Genomic DNA, 19367 nt, shown 5'->3' with positions numbered 1-19367 from the left:
TGGGAAAAACCTAAGATTCACTAGAAAATAGTGAATCAAAAGGGAGGTTTTCACAAAACACCCTCAAGTCAATTTTATTTGATTGGAACCTTTTCTGGCCCCAATCCTTTGAGTTTAAGATTACTAATTACATGTTTATTTAATGTGATAGATTTAACTGAGGGGAATGGTCAAAATCAAAGCTTGGGAACTCCTTTTTGAGGTATCAAGATTCAACCCTTTCTTTTTTTTCTTTTATGTTTTTCTTCTCTATTTTAATCTTGTTTCTTTGCTTAGTTTAGGTTTATGCATGTTTTCTTAGATTAGTTTTATAGTTTTGTTTATGTTCTGAGCATGCTAGGTTGTTAGAATTAGGCTTTTTTATTTGTGCTATTTTTATGTTTTATGTTTCTGGGTTAAGGATTTGAATGAGTCCCACGCACGCCTGCCATAAGCATGCGTACATAGGTTAAATCTTGCGTACGCAGGTACTTGCCCAGAAACCCTAATCCAGATTCCTTATGTTGTTTGTTTTGCTTGTTTCACATGTTTTGCCTCTGTCTAAGCTTTTTTCAAATGTTTATACGTACCTAAGCCTTTGTCTTGTATTCTTGTTTGTCTTTAACATGCTTAGATTAGGGTTTCATGTTTATTTCTTGCTTTAATGACATCAACATGCATTCACATGCCCATTCATGATGCCATAGGTGCTGAGGTGCTACAAGGTAAGTAAAGGTAAGTCATGTTTTGACATGAATACGCATCTTTTGTAATGAACATGTTTGTATGGTGTTGAACCTAAAGGTTTCCATGATTTCTTGATGATATGCTTGTTGTCATGCTTGGGTGGTTGCTTTGTTTGATATATGATAAGGTTTCACGTGCTAAGGTTTCTTGTATGTGTTTGGCTCTTTATTGCTTTATAGATAAGTATATGTTTTGGGATAAAGATGCCATGATTGTATGTTAGATGCATGTTAGCATGTGTGTGAGTTTAGAATGCAAATGTTGAATTAGTTTTTAATAGGGTTAAGACATAGGACACAACGATGGAAGGCCAACCTTAGGGTTGGGTGATCATGGATGCCTAACTCCTTCCCAAGAGCATACCTAAACTCCGAACCTATACTCTAGTAGTAAGATCAAATGTCCTTCCTCGAAAAGGATGCTATATATATGGTTCCTAGACCATTGCAAAAACTAGGTGGCGACTCCAACAACCCTTGTGTCAACAATGAGAGGCATTATGTAGACACTTAGTTTTGCACTCATAATTTAATCTTGGAAGATGACTGAAATGATCGTTCTATGTACCCAAAAATTATAATTACATTTCATGCATTAAATCATCCATCACATATCATAAAAATGATCTTGAGATTCTAACGATCGCAACAATATGCCCGATTCTCAAATCGGACCGTTAGATTGAAAGATATCACAAGATCAAGTTTTCACTTCTGCATACATTCATTTACGCGGAACTAATCACATGTGATTAATTGAAATTAATTTTGATTGGTTGATAATTGAAAATAATTAAATAAATTTATGTGATTGGTTGGTAGTTTTGATGGAATAAATGGAATAATCTAATAATGTTGAAATTGGATTTTTGATTAAGTTTTTAAGATAATTATATATGAGATAATTATTCTTAAACATTTAATTATCAAGTACATCCAAGTATGATTCCTGGCTTAAAAAACACCCAAAAAAGTGTTCAAAATGTACAAGAAGAGCAAATTGGGTCGAGCAATGAGGAGTGCCAATCAGCACTTCCACAATGCCGATTGGCACTGGTTGTAAATCAGGCCCATATGCAATTAGTTCAGGTCTAGACCTATCAGATTTGAGTTTTTTGGTATAAAACCTTACCTAATTCGTATCTGCTAATTTTCTAAGCAACCTTAGCTTATTTTTTTAAGCAGATACACCTCTATAAATAGAGGAGACCACCCAAAATTCAGCACCCCTTAGCCCCTTAATGTTAAAGAAACTCTGGAAATCTGACTTTAAGATTTTCTTTTCTGTTAAGTGATAATTCTTTAGGACTCAGAGAGATTCACTTTCTCTGACTCTAAAGCAATTCTCCGTGTAGAATTTGTTTGTGTAATTGATGCAGGTATTTCTTTTACTCCTTTATTAATATGCATTTTGAGTGTTCTTTCCTTTTATTAGCATGTGTATCTAGCTATACTTTCCATGTTAATATGTGAACAATAATTTCTGATAAGATTTCTCTTTTGAATCTTTGTTCCATCATAAAAAATGCCATGATTGTTTGATTCACATGTTCAATCATATAGATTTATGATGTTCATGATATAATCTTAGATCTATGGTTCTCTGTTAATAAAAAAACAAATCTGAAATTCTTTCTTTAAAAATCATTCTTTTTCTTAATTAAAAATCATATCTGAAATTCTTTCTTTAAAAATCATTCTTTTTCTTAATTAAAAATCAGATTTGAAATTCTTTCTTTAAAAATCATTCTATTTCTTAAATCAAATCTGAAATCCTTTCTTTAAAAATCATTCCTTTTCATAATAAAAAAAAATAGATCTGAAATACTTTCTTTAAAAATCATTCTTTTTTATAATAAAAAATCAAATCTAAAATTCTTTCTTTAAAACTCATCCTTTTTTATAAATAAAAATCTTATCTCAAATTTTCATTAAAAATTCATCTTTTTCTTAGCTAAAATTAGATCTCAGTTTTTCTTACCAAAATTTATTAGATTCCTAATCTCTACTTTGTCATCAAAAATCTTTCTTATAAAAATTGGTATCAGATCTATTTTTTAACATTGTTTTCCATATTAAATATCAAATCTGATTTCTTAACACAGAAGAGTATACAGGTCCGAAGTCTTTAAATAACATTTGGCCATAGATCTAAAAAGCTTGCATAACATGTTGCATTTCATAATCTATCGTATATCATTGTTTAAGGATACTTAATTGATCATTTAAAGTCTAGAAGACCGGACTTTGTCTGGGCAGAATGGGTGCCTAACACCTTCCCATTTTGTAACCTAACCCACGAACCATAGGTTTTGGTTCATAGAATAGTATCTTGTCTTTATTTTATTTTAGTAGATTGTATCTAGGACCAAAACTTGTATTTTTTTACATAGATTGTATTTAGGACCAAAAACATGTTCTTCTACCAAGTTGTATTCACATATTCAATTAATGAAACTTGAGGTATTTTAGATATGCAAATTGTATATTGTAGTTTTCTTATTTTTTGTAATAAAAAATAAGTGGCGACTCTACAAAACCCCAAAAGAGAGGTGTCGATGCCTATCTCTTTTGATTGAGAGCACCCCAAAAAAGTTCCGATCTCTAATAAGGCAAATGATGAACCAAGAAATTACCTTCGTCTAGAGAATCCTTTGGATGACCCAAATAGGTTTAACAATCAAACAGGTGTTGTTGGATGAACAAAGTGTCATAAATATGCATTTAATGCATGAGCCATTACCAACGGATGCACACGTATACATGACCGTTGGTAAGGTAATCAATCATCTCATAAAGCCATCAGAGGCATTACAAGAGCCATTAAGACCACCATTAAAGGCCTCCAACGGCTAGAGAAGTCAAAGATCCATATAAACCATCTCAGAACCTAAGCAAAGGTTTGTTGATATACATTCATATGGACAGATACACACATTCACCTCCATACACATTGAAATACACTCTCAGATATTATTATCTCTCTCAATCAATATCTGACTTTATCATCAGAAGCTCATTGGCAGGCACTACGCCAGTGACCAGAAGGAGATGAACACTATTGTTATTCTCTTGCAAGTCTCAGACTCATTCACGTCAGATTCCGTCTGGACAAACCTAGCAACTGATGAATTTGGCTTCATCAGAAGTCATATGCCTCTTGTTCAGAACCAAATTCAATGCCAATTTTTGGAATATAATTGGTACCAAAATTTGACCATCCTCATTGTTTTCGTTTTCCATGTAACTGTTAAATATAAATCAAAATGTACATGAAACATGAATTATCGCTAAAAGATAAAAATAAATGAAGGAATGATGGCAAAACTTTTATAACCTTATATTAATTTTGATGTATATATTGATAATGACTTTGTCTATATGTTTGTAGCGAAAATTTATTTTAACTAATAGGTTTGAAAGTTCAAAAACGTGTAAAAACACCTTTGAACGTTTAGACCCCCAAATTACAACTTAACCAATTCAAGCAATATGTCAAACAACTAGTGTGTGGAAACTTAACATATGCTATAATATGAAATTGGTTAAAAACTATCTAAGCCATAACAAAATAAAATCCACAGCAGATAATAAAAAGGCAAAGATAGAGAGGAAGGAAGATGCAAACACAAAGACAACACGCGATGTGTTATCGAAGAGGAAACCGAAGCCCTCGGCGTAAAACCTCTCCGCCGCCCTCCAAGCGGTAAACAATCCACTAGAAAATACAGTTGGGATACAAGGACAGCAATAGACCCTACAAGCCTAATCTACCCAGTGCACCTAAGCCCTCCAAGCTTCTTGCTCCAACGAGGTTGCGCCGAACCTTTTTCTTTTCTAGCTTCTCGGATTCCGCTACTAGACCGTAGCATCAACCAATGAAGATTGGTTCCTTCCTAACTGCTTCCCAGAAATCCAAACAACTGTCTCACAGTGATGATGATGGTGAGAACCAGGTTTGGTATAATGCCTCTCAAGGATTTGACAATGGAGAGGAAGAGAGTTGAGGAATTTGAAGAGACTCTAAGGTATAGATTGTGGGTGAAACAATCTGGTTTTTCTTTAGGGTTTCTCTCTCAAAATTCTCTCTGGAAGCTCCCTTACAATCGTGGGTAAAAGGGGTATTTATACTGGAGTGGGAGAGGAATGTGAAACGTCAGGTTTTACAAAACAGGGGTGGCTCGCGGCTTGACTAAGTCGCGAGATCCAGTCGCGAGTTAACCGTATGGCCAGTTGTCCTGTTTTGTCCTGTAATGCTCCAGCTAGCATGACTATTCATCTTCCAGCATGCTTGGCACGTATACTGCGTCTGGCGGCTTGCAGCCGCGAGTCACCCGCGAGTCCCAGCCGCGAGTCTCTGTTTTCTTACACACTCTTGAGCAATCTTCACTCTATCTCACTCACTACTCTTACATCAAACCCACCTAAATACAGGGTTACTAAATGCTGAATTACAAGCAAATTTGGCACGGAATAAAGCCAATTAGATGGTTGAATAAATTTAACCTTACAATCTCCCCCTTTGGCTATTCTATGACAAAACCCTAAAAACAGACTCTAGACTTAACATGTGAGTTGGGAACAGTTGAACAAAACTCACTCACACCTAACTCTAGAAGCTGTGAAGCACTTGAATCATATGAACATAATACTCCTGAAACACAACAATACACCATGATCATTGTAAGTAGAAAATTATAAAATGCATATGAAACAGGCAATATGTGATCAAGCAAAGATGGAGTTAAGAAACAAACCATGGCTTGATCAACCAAGTGAACACCACAAGGCAGTGATCACAGTGCTCATTCACACTTGGAATGAACACAAGGACATACAAGTTAATAAGCACAAGGCAAGACACTTGTATGCTCAACACTCAACCAATGCATAACACACAAGGTATATGCATCTAGGAACAATCCTACATGGGCACAAGAGTGACAGTACATAAATCATAATATAAGACATTTAGATTAAAGTACTAATTTTAACATAGCATAAAGGCTGCAATAAGCAAGGTACATACCATAAAGTCTACAAACTATGCATAAAACATTAACCCTAAAAGCTTACAAAAGCACATGGGTACAAACACAAAAACATCCTGAATAACAGTTTACAAAACATAATATAACAACTTAAAGTGAAAACTTAAACTGAAGAAGAATGTAAAGACACTCCCCCTTAGGTAATATTCTCCCCCTCTGATCATGCCTATCACTCCCCCTTTTTGTCATGGAATAGGCTAGTCATCCTCTTCCAGTTTTCTCTGAATTTGATCCAATTGAGTTTGAAGTGAAGTAAACTTCATATCCCATCGAGTGCTTTGATGGTGTAGAGAAGCTGTGAGTCCAGACATCTTTGTATTCAACTCGTGGACAGAGGATACAATGCGATCAAGTTTCTCATCTAGGGAGAGAGTGCTGAAATGAGAGCCACTGTGAGATGCAGAAGTTTCTGGTTTGGCTCTCTTCCGACTATGTCCAATGCTGGCATTGAATGTACGCATGTTGATTGGACTTGGTTTTGGGATAGGAGATTCATCTGCCGTTGGATAAATACCCTTGAGCTTCAAGATCCGTGAAATGAGACTGCAGAAAGGAACGCATATCCGTGACTCAGTTCGAAGAACCGTTTTGCGCAGAACATGAAAGATATGAGCACAGATGTCTATTTCCACATCAGAGATTAGATCATGAAGAAACAAAGCACGTCCGAGGTTCATATACCCAGTGCTTGATAAAGGGTACAAATTGTGAAACATCACAATTGTAAGCACTCTCAGTTTTGGAGAAAGAGAGGAAACACTGATGGATTTTCCATTGGGTGAGAACTCCAAGTCTTGACCAAGACTTTCTTTGAGAAGCTCCTCATCAGGACAGAGATCATCATAAACCGGTGAATGTCGGAAAATTGGTCTGTTGATGTGAAGAATTTCTGCCAGATATGTAGGAGAGACAGAAAAGCTCTTTTTCCGAACCCAGCACTTAAGTTCATCTCCTTCCACAATTGCGTTAGCATAAAATTCTTTTACCAACTCTTCATACGCGTCATCCGGATCAGAGAGAAGGTAATTCCAATCCTTGTGAGCAAACCATTTCGGAATGTCAGTGTCATGAAGTGAGGACTGATCCAAAGCTCTTTCTAGTAATGGTTTGGCATGTAGAAAGAAATTCTCATAAGACTGATAGGCTGCATATGATCTGAACTTGTTGGGATCGAAACTCTTTGATGAAGAGCGAGTCCCTTTTGTTTGAGGCAGGTAATCATCAACATCAATTACTGGTTCCTTCCCTTTGGAACTACCTCCTTTCACAGCAGCTTTCTTGAATGGTGACATGACTAGTCTGTATTATGAACAAGAGAAATGGCAGAACACAATCCAACAGACTTTATTAGCAGTGGGTTAGTGGAAATTTAGGGACAATGAAGAAACCCTAATAGCTGGATGAAAATGGCCCGAAAATAGCAAAGAGGGACACAAATGGCCCAAATTGAACTACACAGTAGAGGTAGACAAAATAAACCACACAATCAGCTGAAAAAGAACCCACATTCAATCAACACATCAACTAGATACCACACAGGATGATTTTGAAACACCACAACAACAGCAGATCAGACAAAAATAGCTAACCCTAGCTAAGCTCATGATGAAGAACAAAACCAACAATATAAAAAAGCTCAAAACAGAGACAGAAACTACCATAAGCTAAGCATGGACAAAGAGTACTAGTTGAGCTAAAAACCCATCTCAAAATCACAATCAAATGCGAATAATCCAAAGGGAAAACCATAACAACAAGTAGAAAAGAGTTCAAGACAGAAAAACCATACCTGTTACTTGATGATTTTGAGCTGAAAAGAGGCAAACAATGGAGATCGAAAATGGAGGCACGGTGTGAATGGTTAAGAGCAGATGAGAAAGACAATGAACAGTCACAAAAAGATCGAGGGAAAAACAAAAAGTTTAAAAACTGCCCCTGTATTTCTAAAACACGCGATTTTCGCGACTGAAACGAGTCGCCAAAGAGTCGCCAGATCAAGCCGCCAAAACAAAAATTTGAAGAATTTTTCTAAGTGTTTTTCGCGACTGGAAGGTCTACCCGCGAGTGAGTCGCGATCTGAGCCGCGAAAATCTCTGAGTAAACCTCGCGACTGGACCTTCCACTCGCGAACAAGTCGCCAAAAATGACCTGCGAAGACGCGACTGAGGCACGCGACTTGACATACCCGCGACTGAGCCGCCAAAATAGGGCAAAACTGGATTTTTGAAATTTTCAGATTTTTCAAACAAAATACTTTCCAAAAACACCTAAAACACTCAAAAATATTTTTGTGCTTGAATTAACAAAGATTGAGCATGTGAACACATTTCATCAAGTACAATCACACAAATGAATATGGCATTTATTGAACATAAACTTGTGTGTTGTGTGTGGATATCAACAATGAGATAGTCCTTAGTCTAATGTGAAGCTTCAATGATCAATTCAACCAAGACATACACAATTAGCACTAGATCATGTGACCCATCTCAATTATAGAAATATGTATATATGACCTCCCACAAAACTTGATAACATAACTTGGAGCTTAACATTTGACTCCACTTTCAATCAAAACATTTGATCTTTTTGATCTTTTGAGGTAATCATTTCTCATTGTGAGAGTGATATATGACAATTCACTTTAAAGAACAAGCCTTTGGCTTTTTGAATAAACATTCACTTTAATATAAGGTCGCTTACCCTTTTTCCTAGTCAAATACTAGAATGTGCGACAGGCTTTTGCAGCTCAATATCTCTTTTCATTTGGAGATTTACATTTGGTGAGCTCTTTTAGCAAAACAAAAAATAAAGAGTGGGAAGATATATAGACACAAGTCTATGCAAGACTCAAGATCAACAAAACCATTCACTAATCGTTCATGACAAGTTTGAAGATCTATTTACAACAATCACAACGATTTCAAGATTTCTCCCACATAGATATGAGTGCATGAAAACAAGCAATGCTCGAAAATGCACAAAGCCATTAGCACAAAGGTACAAGGCAAAACAAGTTTTGAGACAAAAACTCAACAATGTCAATCAAGCTTTTTGATTTTCTAATTTTTATGTGATTTTTTGGATTTTTGACATAAAAGAAGAAAAAGATTGAACAAACAAAGAAGAACCAACAGAATTCACAAATGGACAAACAAACAATAAACATGTTGCACAAAGAGCTAACAAAGAAGTGTGTGCCCCAACACAAACAAACTTAACATATTATAAATATGTGAAGCACACAACACACAAGAGAGTCAAGGAATTGTACCAACACCCAATGGTCTTACGGAGTGATTCAAACCGTGGACCATCGAGAGGCTTGGTGAAGATGTCCGCCTTTTGATTGTCGGTGTGTATGAACTCAAGACACACAAATCTTTCCTCTACCAAATCCCGAATGAAATGGTAACGTATCTCTATGTGTTTAGATTTTGAATGCTGGACAGGATTCTTGGAAAGATTGATGGCACTAGTGTTGTCACAGAAGACACACATCGTTTCTTGAGGAATTCCATAGTCATGAAGTAATTTCTTCATCCAAAGAAGCTGAGTGCAGCAACTTCCAGCAGCGATGTATTCTGCTTCTGCAGTAGATAGAGACACTGAATTCTGCTTCTTGCTCATCCACGAGACAAGATTGTTACCAAGATAGAAACAGCCGCCTGAAGTGCTTTTCCGATCGTCTACACTGCCAGCCCAGTCAGCATCTGAATACCCAGCAAGACAAGCATTTGAGTCTTTTGAATACCACAGACCATAGTTTGCAGTACCATTCACATATCGAATGATTCGCTTAGCAGCAGTCAGATGAGATTCCTTCGGATTAGCTTGGTACCTGGCACAAACGCCCACACTAAAAGCAATGTCCGGTCTACTGGCTGTAAGGTAGAGCAAACTCCCTATGATGCTCCTATACAATGTAGGACTTACTTCGAATCCAAATGAATCAACATTCAGTTTAGTGGATGAGCTCATGGGAGTGGAGGCATGTTTTTTGGAGTCTAGTCCAAACTTCTTGACAATGTTTCTGGCATACTTCTCTTGAGATACAAATATGCTCTCCTTTTGTTGTTTGACATGAAGACCCAAGAAAAATGTGAGTTCCCCCACCATACTCATCTCAAACTCCTTCTTCATCTCCTCAGAAAATTCAGTAGCACGATCTTCGATGGTTGCCCCAAACACTATATCATCAACATAGACTTGTGATACAAGGAGATAATCTTCATCATTTTTGACAAACAGAGTTCGATCGGCATACCCTCTCTTGAAACCTCTATCTAGAAGATAATGTGTAAGACGATCGTACCAGGCTCTAGGCGCTTGTTTTAAGTCATAAAGGGCTTTCTTCAATCTTAATACATGATCTGGAAAATGAGGATCCTCAAATCCTTTTGGTTGCTCAACAAATACTTCTTCATTTAGATATCCATTCAGAAATGCGCACTTTACATCCATTTGATAAAGTTTGAAATTCAAAGTGCACGCAATGGACATGAGGATTCGAATGGATTCGAGTCTTGCCACCGGAGCAAAAGATTCATCAAAATCCACTCCTTCTACTTGAGTGTATCCTTGAGCTACTAACCGAGATTTGTTTCGAATTATCTCTCCATCTTCATCAGTTTTGTTTTTAAAAATCCATTTTGTGCCTATAACATGAACGTTCTCAGGCCGTGGAGCAAGTTCCCACACATCATTCGTCACAAATTGATTCAGCTCTTCATGCATTGACTCAACCCAATTCTCATCTTGAAGAGCCTCTTCAACCCTTTTTGGTTCAAACTGTGCAAGATAGCAGTGATATGTTACATGATTAGCTAGCAGAATGTTTCCTTTCCTGAGGCGAAGACCGTCATCAAGAGATCCTATGATGTTACTTTCAGGATGATTCTTAATAACTCTTGAAGATGGCCTTTTTGAAGTGGAAACTTCATCACTACGAGAGATAGGAGGATGAACTTCCAGAGGAGTAAGAGGGCTGGATGTTCTAGACATCGATCTCGTTTCCATTCTTGGGTTGATGGGAGTCGATTCTACTTCTGGTATAGGTTCTTCACCTTCTATATCCAAAGCTTTTACCTCAACATCGGGCTCTTTGGTGCTCGGCCCTTCTACATCATCAATAATTTCCACCTTAGGTAAGGCATCATCAATCTTGACATTTATGGACTCCATCACAGTCTTTGTTCTCTTGTTAAACACTCTATACGCTCGACTTGTAGTAGAGTAGCCAAGAAAAATACCCTCATCACTTCTCGCATCAAACTTCCCAAGATTCTCTCGATCATTTAGGATATAGCATTTACTTCCAAACACCCGGAAATACTTCACTTTTGGCTTCTTCCCATTCCATATCTCATAGGCAATCTTCTTTGTACCAACTCGAAAGAAAATCCTATTGCCAATGTGACACGAGGTGTTGACAGCTTCTCCCCAAAATTTTTGAGGTATTTGCTTGTTAAGCAACATGACTCTTGCCATCTCCTGAATCACACGATTTTTTCTCTCTACCACTCCATTTTGTTGTGGAGTTTTGGGAGCTGAAAATTCTCTTTTAATTCCATTCTTCTCACAGAAGGACTCGAATCTTGCATTCTCAAATTCCCTCCCATGATCACTTCTAACTTTGGCTATCGGAATCCCTTTTTCGTTTTGTAGTTTCTTGCACAGAATCTCCAACCTCTCACAAGCTTCTGATTTTTCTCTAAGGAATTCAACCCAAGTGTATCTTGAGTAGTCGTCCACAATAACCATAATGTATCTCTTCCCCCCTAGGCTTTCAGTTCTGGTAGGCCCCATTAGATCAACATGAAGTAACTCCAAGCACCGAGAGGTGGCTATCACATTCACCTTGTGATGACTTGCCTTAGTTTGCTTCCCCATTTGACACGCACCACAAACGGTCTTCTTCACTTTTCCAAACTTAGGAAGTCCCTCGACTGCTTCAAGTTTGGAAACTTTTGCTACTTGTTTGAAGTTGGCATGCCCAAATCTGTGATGCCACAGCTCCAACATATCCACACGAACACTTCTACACGATATGGGTGCCGTGGGAACTATTCCATAACAGTTATCTGTAGTCCGATTTCCTTCCAAAACCTGAATCCCCTCTTCATTGATGATCAAACATCCCTTCTTAGAGAATTGTACCAGGAAATCATCATCACAAATTTGAGTGATGCTCAGCAAATTCGCCTTCAGCCCTTTTATGTACAACACATCTTTCAACAGCAACAAACCAGGTATCTCAATGGTTCCTTTGCCTAGGACTTGAGCATGACTTCCATCACCAAAGGTCACATAGTCACCAACCTTTTCTTTGAGTGTCTTAAACAGTGACTTATCCCCTGTCATATGGCGAGAACACCCACTGTCAAGATACCACAAACACGCATTAAACACCTTCAATGAGGTATGCACAAATAGGTTCACATGTGATAGACATTCTTGACCTTCAAACACAAACTCATCATCAGTTTTCATGCTTCTTTCAGATTGATTTTTCATTTTCAGATTCTCAATCATCTCACACAACATTCTATTCTTTCTTTTATATTTCTTAATCAATGATTTAGATTCAGATATGCTACTGTGTAAGACATGATTCTGATTTTCAAGATATTCCAGCATGTGAACAAATACTCTAGCATGTTTCTTAGTTTTTAACAACTCTACAAGATCATCAGTAAGACACCTTTCAGACATATGCATAGAGTCATTTTCACAAACACTTAAGCTACAATTCAACATGGTATATTCCAAAACAGTCAACCACAACACAGGGGTCTAGGATCACACTTAGGAAATAAAACCACAACAAGTGTACCCGCTCTGATACCAATTGAAAGTTCAAAAACGTGTAAAAACACCTTTGAACGTTTAGACCCCCAAATTACAACTTAACCAATTCAAGCAATATGTCAAACAACTAGTGTGCGAAAACTTAACATATGCTATAATATGAAATTGGTTAAAAACTATCTAAGCCATAACAAAATAAAATCCACAGCAGATAATAAAAAGGCAAAGATAGAGAGGAAGGAAGATGCAAACACAAAGACAACACGCGATGTGTTGTCGAAGAGGAAACCGAAGCCCTCGGCGTAAAACCTCTCCGCCGCCCTCCAAGCGGTAAACAATCCACTAGAAAATACAGTTGGGATACAAGGACAGTAATAGACCCTCCAAGCCTAATCTACCCAGTGCACCTAAGCCCTCCAAGCTTCTTGCTCCAACAAGGTTGCGCCGAACCTTTTTCTCTTCTAGCTTCCCGGATTCCGCTACTAGACCGTAGCATCAACCAATGAAGATTGGTTCCTTCCTAACTGCTTCCCAGAAATCCAAACAACTGTCTCACAGTGATGATGATGGTGAGAACCAGGTTTGGTATAATGCCTCTCAAGGATTTGACAATGGAGAGGAAGAGAGTTGAGAAATTTGAAGAGACTCTAAGGTATAGATTGTGGGTGAAACAATCTGGTTTTTCTTTAGGGTTTCTCTCTCAAAATTCTCCCTGGAAGCTCCCTTACAATCGTGGTTAAAAGGGATATTTATACTGGAGTGGAAGAGGAATGTGAAACGTCAGGTTTTACAAAACAGGGGTGGCTCGCGGCTTGACTAAGTCGCGAGATCCAGTCGCGAGTTAACCGTATGGCCAGTTGTCTTGTTTTGTCCTGTAGTGCTCCAGCTAGCATGACTGTTCATCTTCCAGCATGCTTGGCACGTGTGCTGCGTCTGGCGGCTTGCAGCCGTGAGTCACCCGCGAGTCTCAGCCGCGAGTCTCTGTTTTCTTGCACACTCTTGAGCAATCTTCACTCTATCTCACTCACTACCCTTACATCAAACCCACCTAAATACAGGGTTACTAAATGCTGAATTACAAGCAAATTTGGTACGGAATAAAGCCAATTAGATGGTTGAATAAATTCAACCTTACAAGGTTGTTAATCCAACTTGGGTAATTTTGTTTGGGCTTCATATACATTTATTTTAGTTCAAATAGTGTTTTGTATGACAAGAATTTTGTAATTTAATTAATTGACACCGCTTAAAATATTTGTAATATTTAAAGTTTAAAACTCCCTTTTTCATCCTAATTATTAATTTAATTTTAGTTTTCTAAAATAGTGTTATAAGATCTGTTTGGATTGAACTTATTGTTGCTGAAACTGAAACTGAAAACTGAAAATACTGTAGCAAAATAATTTTTAAATATATGAATAGTACCGTGTGACCTATTTTTAATATTTTTTAGTGTGTGAACAGTGGTAAACAGTGCGTGAACAATGATTTTTGTCCCCTGTACAGTAAATCCATGTGATGTTACTATTCACATGCAAGAAAAAAATAAATAAATAAAAAAATCGAAAAATGCAAACTTGTAAACGCAGACGCTCACTCCGAACGGCATCTATGTATAAACAATTGTGATTGCTGTGGAATCCACAGTCGGCTTTTAGTCTAGTCAAAAGACAATACTTGAATTCTTAAGAGCGTTTGAAATTCAAATTATTTATCGTAGATCTTCAAATTAAATAGATGACTCATAACATGAGATCAGGCCGTTGCACTGTGGAACCCACAAAAGCTAACGTAACATTCCAAAGTAATAAAAGCAATTATTTCCTTTCAAACACACCTAAGCTAAACTGGAATCTCCTCTGCTCGCCACAGGTGTTCCTCTTTTCTCTATCTCTCTCTCTCTCTCTCTCTCTCTCTCTCTCCCAAATCCCAATATCCCATCTCACCAGAAAACGTACAAATTAACAAACACATACCCTTCTCTCTCTTTCAGTTCCACTTCCTTTCCAAACTGAAAACAATGATGTCTGAAGTGAAACAACAACCGCTAGCAATCGATGTAGATTTGCCAGAAGAATGTTGGGAACTCATATTCAATCTCCTCCTCGACCACCACCGTCACTTCGAATCACTCTCTTTGGTCTCCAAGCACTTTCTTGTTCTCACCAATCAACTCCGAACTACCCTCACTGTCTCCGACCAAACCACTCCTTTCCTTCCTCGACTTCTCCGAAGATTCCGACATCTCAAAAACTTAGACTTCTGTGGGTTCCATGGAGACCTCGAAAGCATTCTTTGTCTGATCGCCAAATCCAAATTGGACCTCGAAGCTCTGAATATTTCGAACCAGAAGAATCTTCACTTGAATGGGTTGCATGTATTGGGTTCAAATATGAAGAATTTGAAGAGCTTGAATTGCTCCAAGGTCTCTTTTTTGCAGGACATTCATCTATTTGTTATAGCAGCGTCATTTCCACGTCTTGAAGAGCTTGATATCAGCTATCCTGAGCACAAAAACATCTTTTCCTCAATTGGATCAGAGGATTCAGGACCATTTTCGGGGCCCGTGACTGATTTAGGAGTTGCAGAATTGTCATCGAGGCTCAATAATCTGATCAAGATCGACCTTTCAGGTAATCAGTTCATTACTGATAAGTCACTCATCCACTTGTCATCTAGGTGTGTCTTACTTAGAGAAATCGCGGTCCGAGACTGCGCTTTCATAACCCAAAATGCTATTGCTTTCACAATTAGCCATAGTCCTGGATTGAAGTCCATTGCGGTAAATGAAATTGGGTTTCCGTCTGTGGATTATGTTTTCAAAGAGTCATTTCTACATGGAAAGGTTTTAAGCGATCTTGATTTGTCAAGCTCATTTGTCTCAGATGAACTGCTTAATTCAATTGTAGAAGCGTGTCTTCCATTAAATAAACTCATTCTTGCTCGTTGCCATGGTTTCACGTTTGCTGGATTATTATTGCTATCGAGTAAGTACCATTCTCTTAGCTTGATAAGTGTTGAAGGAGTGAATTTCCTCACTGATCAGAACATAAATGAATTGTCAAAGTTTTTTTCTAAGTTAACCTCAATAAACCTTGGCTTTTGTTCTAAACTGACCAATTCGACTTTCTTTACTCTCACAAGAAATTGTCCTTTGTTGAATGAGATCAATATGGAGAGGACAAACCTAGGCGAAGAAGAATTTCCAACAAAATTTGTGGTGAACCCTCAAGTTAAGTTTCTAAATTTGGCTCAAAATGGCAAATTGAGTAACGAAAGTATCAAAAGGTTTGTGGCCATCTGCCCCAGTTTACAGGTGCTCAATTTAAGCTCTTGTAGGGGTATCACAGAAGAAGGCTTTGAAGAGATTTTTAAGAGATGCAGTGAGATTAGGCACTTAGAGATAAATTATTTTAGTGCGATTACGGATTTTGCAATAGACTCTGAAGTTTCCAAATTGGAGAAATTGAGTGCAAGAGGATCAGGGGTTAATGATGAAGCTTTGGCAATGGTAGGAAAGAGAAGTTGCAGGCTATTGAATTTGGATCTGGCAGGCTGCTTGAATGTGACGGAAAAAGGGGTGAAAGAAGTGGTGAAGAACTGTAGAAAATTGAGGGAGATAAATTTGAAGTGGTGTGACAATGTGAATATTGATATTGTTGCTTGGATGGTGATTACGAGGCCATCCCTGAGAAAAATAATCCCACCATGTGGTTTTGTTCCTACGGAAAGCCAAATGAAACTTTTCTTGAGTCATGGCTGTTGTGTTTGTGAGGGCTAGCATTTTGAAAGAACATGGAAAGTCTCTTTTGGATCTTTCTAGCTCTGTTTTAGTTACTTGTGGACAAAATTGTTTGAAAATAAGGATTGTAGTAAATTTACAATTTTTTTTCTTTATTTGTAAATTGTAATTTTAAATTTATATATGTAGCCACTCATTTCTGTATCCAATGATCAATGTAAAAAAGGCTGTTAAGTATTTCACTGCTGTTAATGTTATGGATTTTACACAAGGTCTCTGTTAAAAGTATTCTTCTATCCAAAGAGGAATATAGTGCTCTAATGGAGAACTAGTATTTTTCGTTCAGTAAAAGTGTTAACCTATGACTAATTATACAAATTCAACCACTTTATTTACTAGATTAGTTACCTGTATATGTATGTTTCTTATAAAAAGAACAACCCTGCAGGTTGTTTTGCTAATTGCTTGAGAGTTCAGACAGGAGCAGAAATACAAGTTTATATGAAGGAACACAAATTCATTCAAAAGCTACCTACAGCCTATTAAAAATAACTGTCCGAAGCTGCTTATTCCATCTTAGTACATCTAACAAAGAAATTTGACCTGAGATAGCAATAAATAGGGGTGAAACTCTTCAGAATTGAGTGCATTAATGAGAAAGATTTTCTAAACCCAAGAGTGGAAGAGGAGAAGGTGTAACCGAGTAATAGAATTTGTTGACCTGCACACAGTTGTAACAGAAGAAAGTTGTCTAAAACCTTTTGACACTAAAACAACTCTGAAATAACTCAACATTCACCTTGATGGCAGGGGAGTGCAGAACAAGTATGATGGGGGAATAATAATGAATGGCTATCTCAGCGGAAATTAAGAATGCATGCAGTGTTAAAAATGTTAATATCGAAATAAGCGCGGAGAATATCACCAACCTGTGAACAGTGAAGCTTCTTTGGGGTTTTTTGTGGGATTGCGATTTGTCCAAATTCGATTAGACTTCCTCGATGACCGGGTTTAGTTTGAGGAGTTGAATTAGCGGACTGTTATTGCGTACTAGGGGAGCATGCTCCCCACCCCTTTGTGAGAGGAAAGGAATATTTGGTGAACATTAACATCCATTAACATTTGAGCAATGTATTCCCTTAAAAAGATAAATTCATCTGACTTTCATCTGACATTTTTTTTAAAAGGACAGTATGCCAAACTAAGGACGACAAAATTTACTTCCCTAAAAAGAATGCACCCTTCTTAATTTTTTTATTTTATTTTTTTTTACAAGATAGAATTTCTACTTTAGTCTAATTTAAGTGTATATGTGTGTGAAGTTCCCTCTTGGAGACTTAAATCCTGTCTCTTGCCTCTCACACCCCACAAGCATTTATACCTATGGAGTGACCACTGCACCAAGGGTGCACGGTGGTCTTCCTAATTTTCTAAATTTAAGGGATAGGGACAGCAATCATTAAATGATGAATGACTCTTATTTATAAGAAGGATTTTACTAACATATGTCCTTAGTAAACCATTTTTGGAAAAATTTTATAGGGAATTAGAAATAGCTGTCAAAAAGTTTGACAGCTTTTACAATTCCTAATAAAAACTTTCCAAAAACAGATTTGTTAATGTATGCACTAAGGACATACATTAATAGAACCCTTGTAAGAAAGAATTTGTATTGGGTGATAGTATTTATTGAGCATATATGTGTTTTCTTCATGAACACACATGCATTACATGTTGCACTCAACAAGGGCTCTTTGGTCTCACAGATGCTCCAAACCTATTTGAGAGATTTTTTATCAAGCCCAAGTTGGTGCGAAATGTCTCTTTTACCACTTCATAAATTTTTCCTTTTTAGCACATTCACAACTAGGTTACTAAAAATATAGCTTTTAGAAACTCAAATCACTACTTTATCTATTTTAACATCCCACATATAATACACCCAACATCAAAGATTTTATTTAATATTCATCACATTAAAATAATATAAATAACACAATAAAATAATATATCCAACACAATAAACATCAACCACAATCATTAACATATTAAAATACTACTTTTTTTCTTAACACCCCACATTAAAAAGCTTTTTTTTTTTAAAGATACCGTTTGGATCACGTCCACATCCACGTGCTTTGCGTTTTAGCATTTTTTTTTTTTTTTTTTTTTGGACCAACACCTTGTGCATTGTACATGGGACATGAACAGTGCAAATAGGCAAATGAACAGTGTTTTTTAGTGTGAACAGTAATCAGAAATTATTTTTTTTTATTGTTTTCAATTTTTAGTAAAATAAGCGGTATCCAAATGCACCCTAAGTGTAAGCTACAGTGCTCAAACTCAATTTGTTTTGGGTATACCTTCTTTGCTACATAAACATTTTTAGGGAATAGGTTGCTAAATTGACTTTATAGAGATGCTCTTAGTTGGTCCGTTTCTCATGCGTGGGCTTGATCCACACAATGAAAGGAAGAAAAGATAGGTGGAATTTAGCCCCAGCTAAGGACCTCTCATGCTGGAATTTGTGGGCCCAAGTTTAGCTAATTTTGTGGGCTGAATTTTATCAATTTATAAGGCTAAAATAATGAATTTTGTTCCTTTTCTTTTCTTTTTGGAATAAGTACTTACATAGGTCCAAAGATTTTCAAAACCCAAAAAGTATCCACAATAGCTTTAAATCATACACGTGGTTTAGTCAACTTAATTGGTAAACTATCTGATGGTTGAATAAGAAATCTAAAGTTCAATCCTTACCTACACCAAAAATCAATTGATATCTTGGTTTGATAATAAAGAACACAATGTCATATGTTGAAACTTTATAAATAAATAAATAATAATAATAAAGCTCTAAATCATAGATTTCCCTGTAGAGAGGGAAAATTCCCGACTTATCACAAGTTGACACATCATACTACCAAATCCATAAAGTACGGCCAATTATAAAAAGCCACGTACTGCTACTAAGTTTTGCCATCACTATTCAAAAACCAATAGAAATTTGTCAAGTGTCGTAGAAATGGAAATGCATCAAAC

General features: G+C 36.9%; 1 protein-coding gene across 1 annotated transcript; it reads left to right on the top strand.

Annotated features, from left to right (window-relative positions):
• Positions 1 to 14439: 14439 nt before the first annotated feature.
• LOC115988590 (F-box/LRR-repeat protein 4) lies at positions 14440 to 16565 on the top strand. The gene is made up of 2 exons (XM_031112154.1): positions 14440 to 15219; positions 15472 to 16565. The coding sequence occupies exons 1-2, from the start codon at positions 14607 to 14609 to the stop codon at positions 16365 to 16367; spliced, it is 1509 nt and encodes a 502-aa protein (XP_030968014.1). The 5' UTR covers positions 14440 to 14606; the 3' UTR covers positions 16368 to 16565.
• The last annotated feature ends 2802 nt before the right edge of the window (positions 16566 to 19367 follow it).

Source organism: Quercus lobata, chromosome 5 (assembly GCF_001633185.2).
Source record: "Quercus lobata isolate SW786 chromosome 5, ValleyOak3.0 Primary Assembly, whole genome shotgun sequence".
Lineage (NCBI taxonomy): Eukaryota > Viridiplantae > Streptophyta > Magnoliopsida > Fagales > Fagaceae > Quercus > Quercus lobata.
This window is presented reverse-complemented; position numbering and strand designations above follow the sequence as displayed.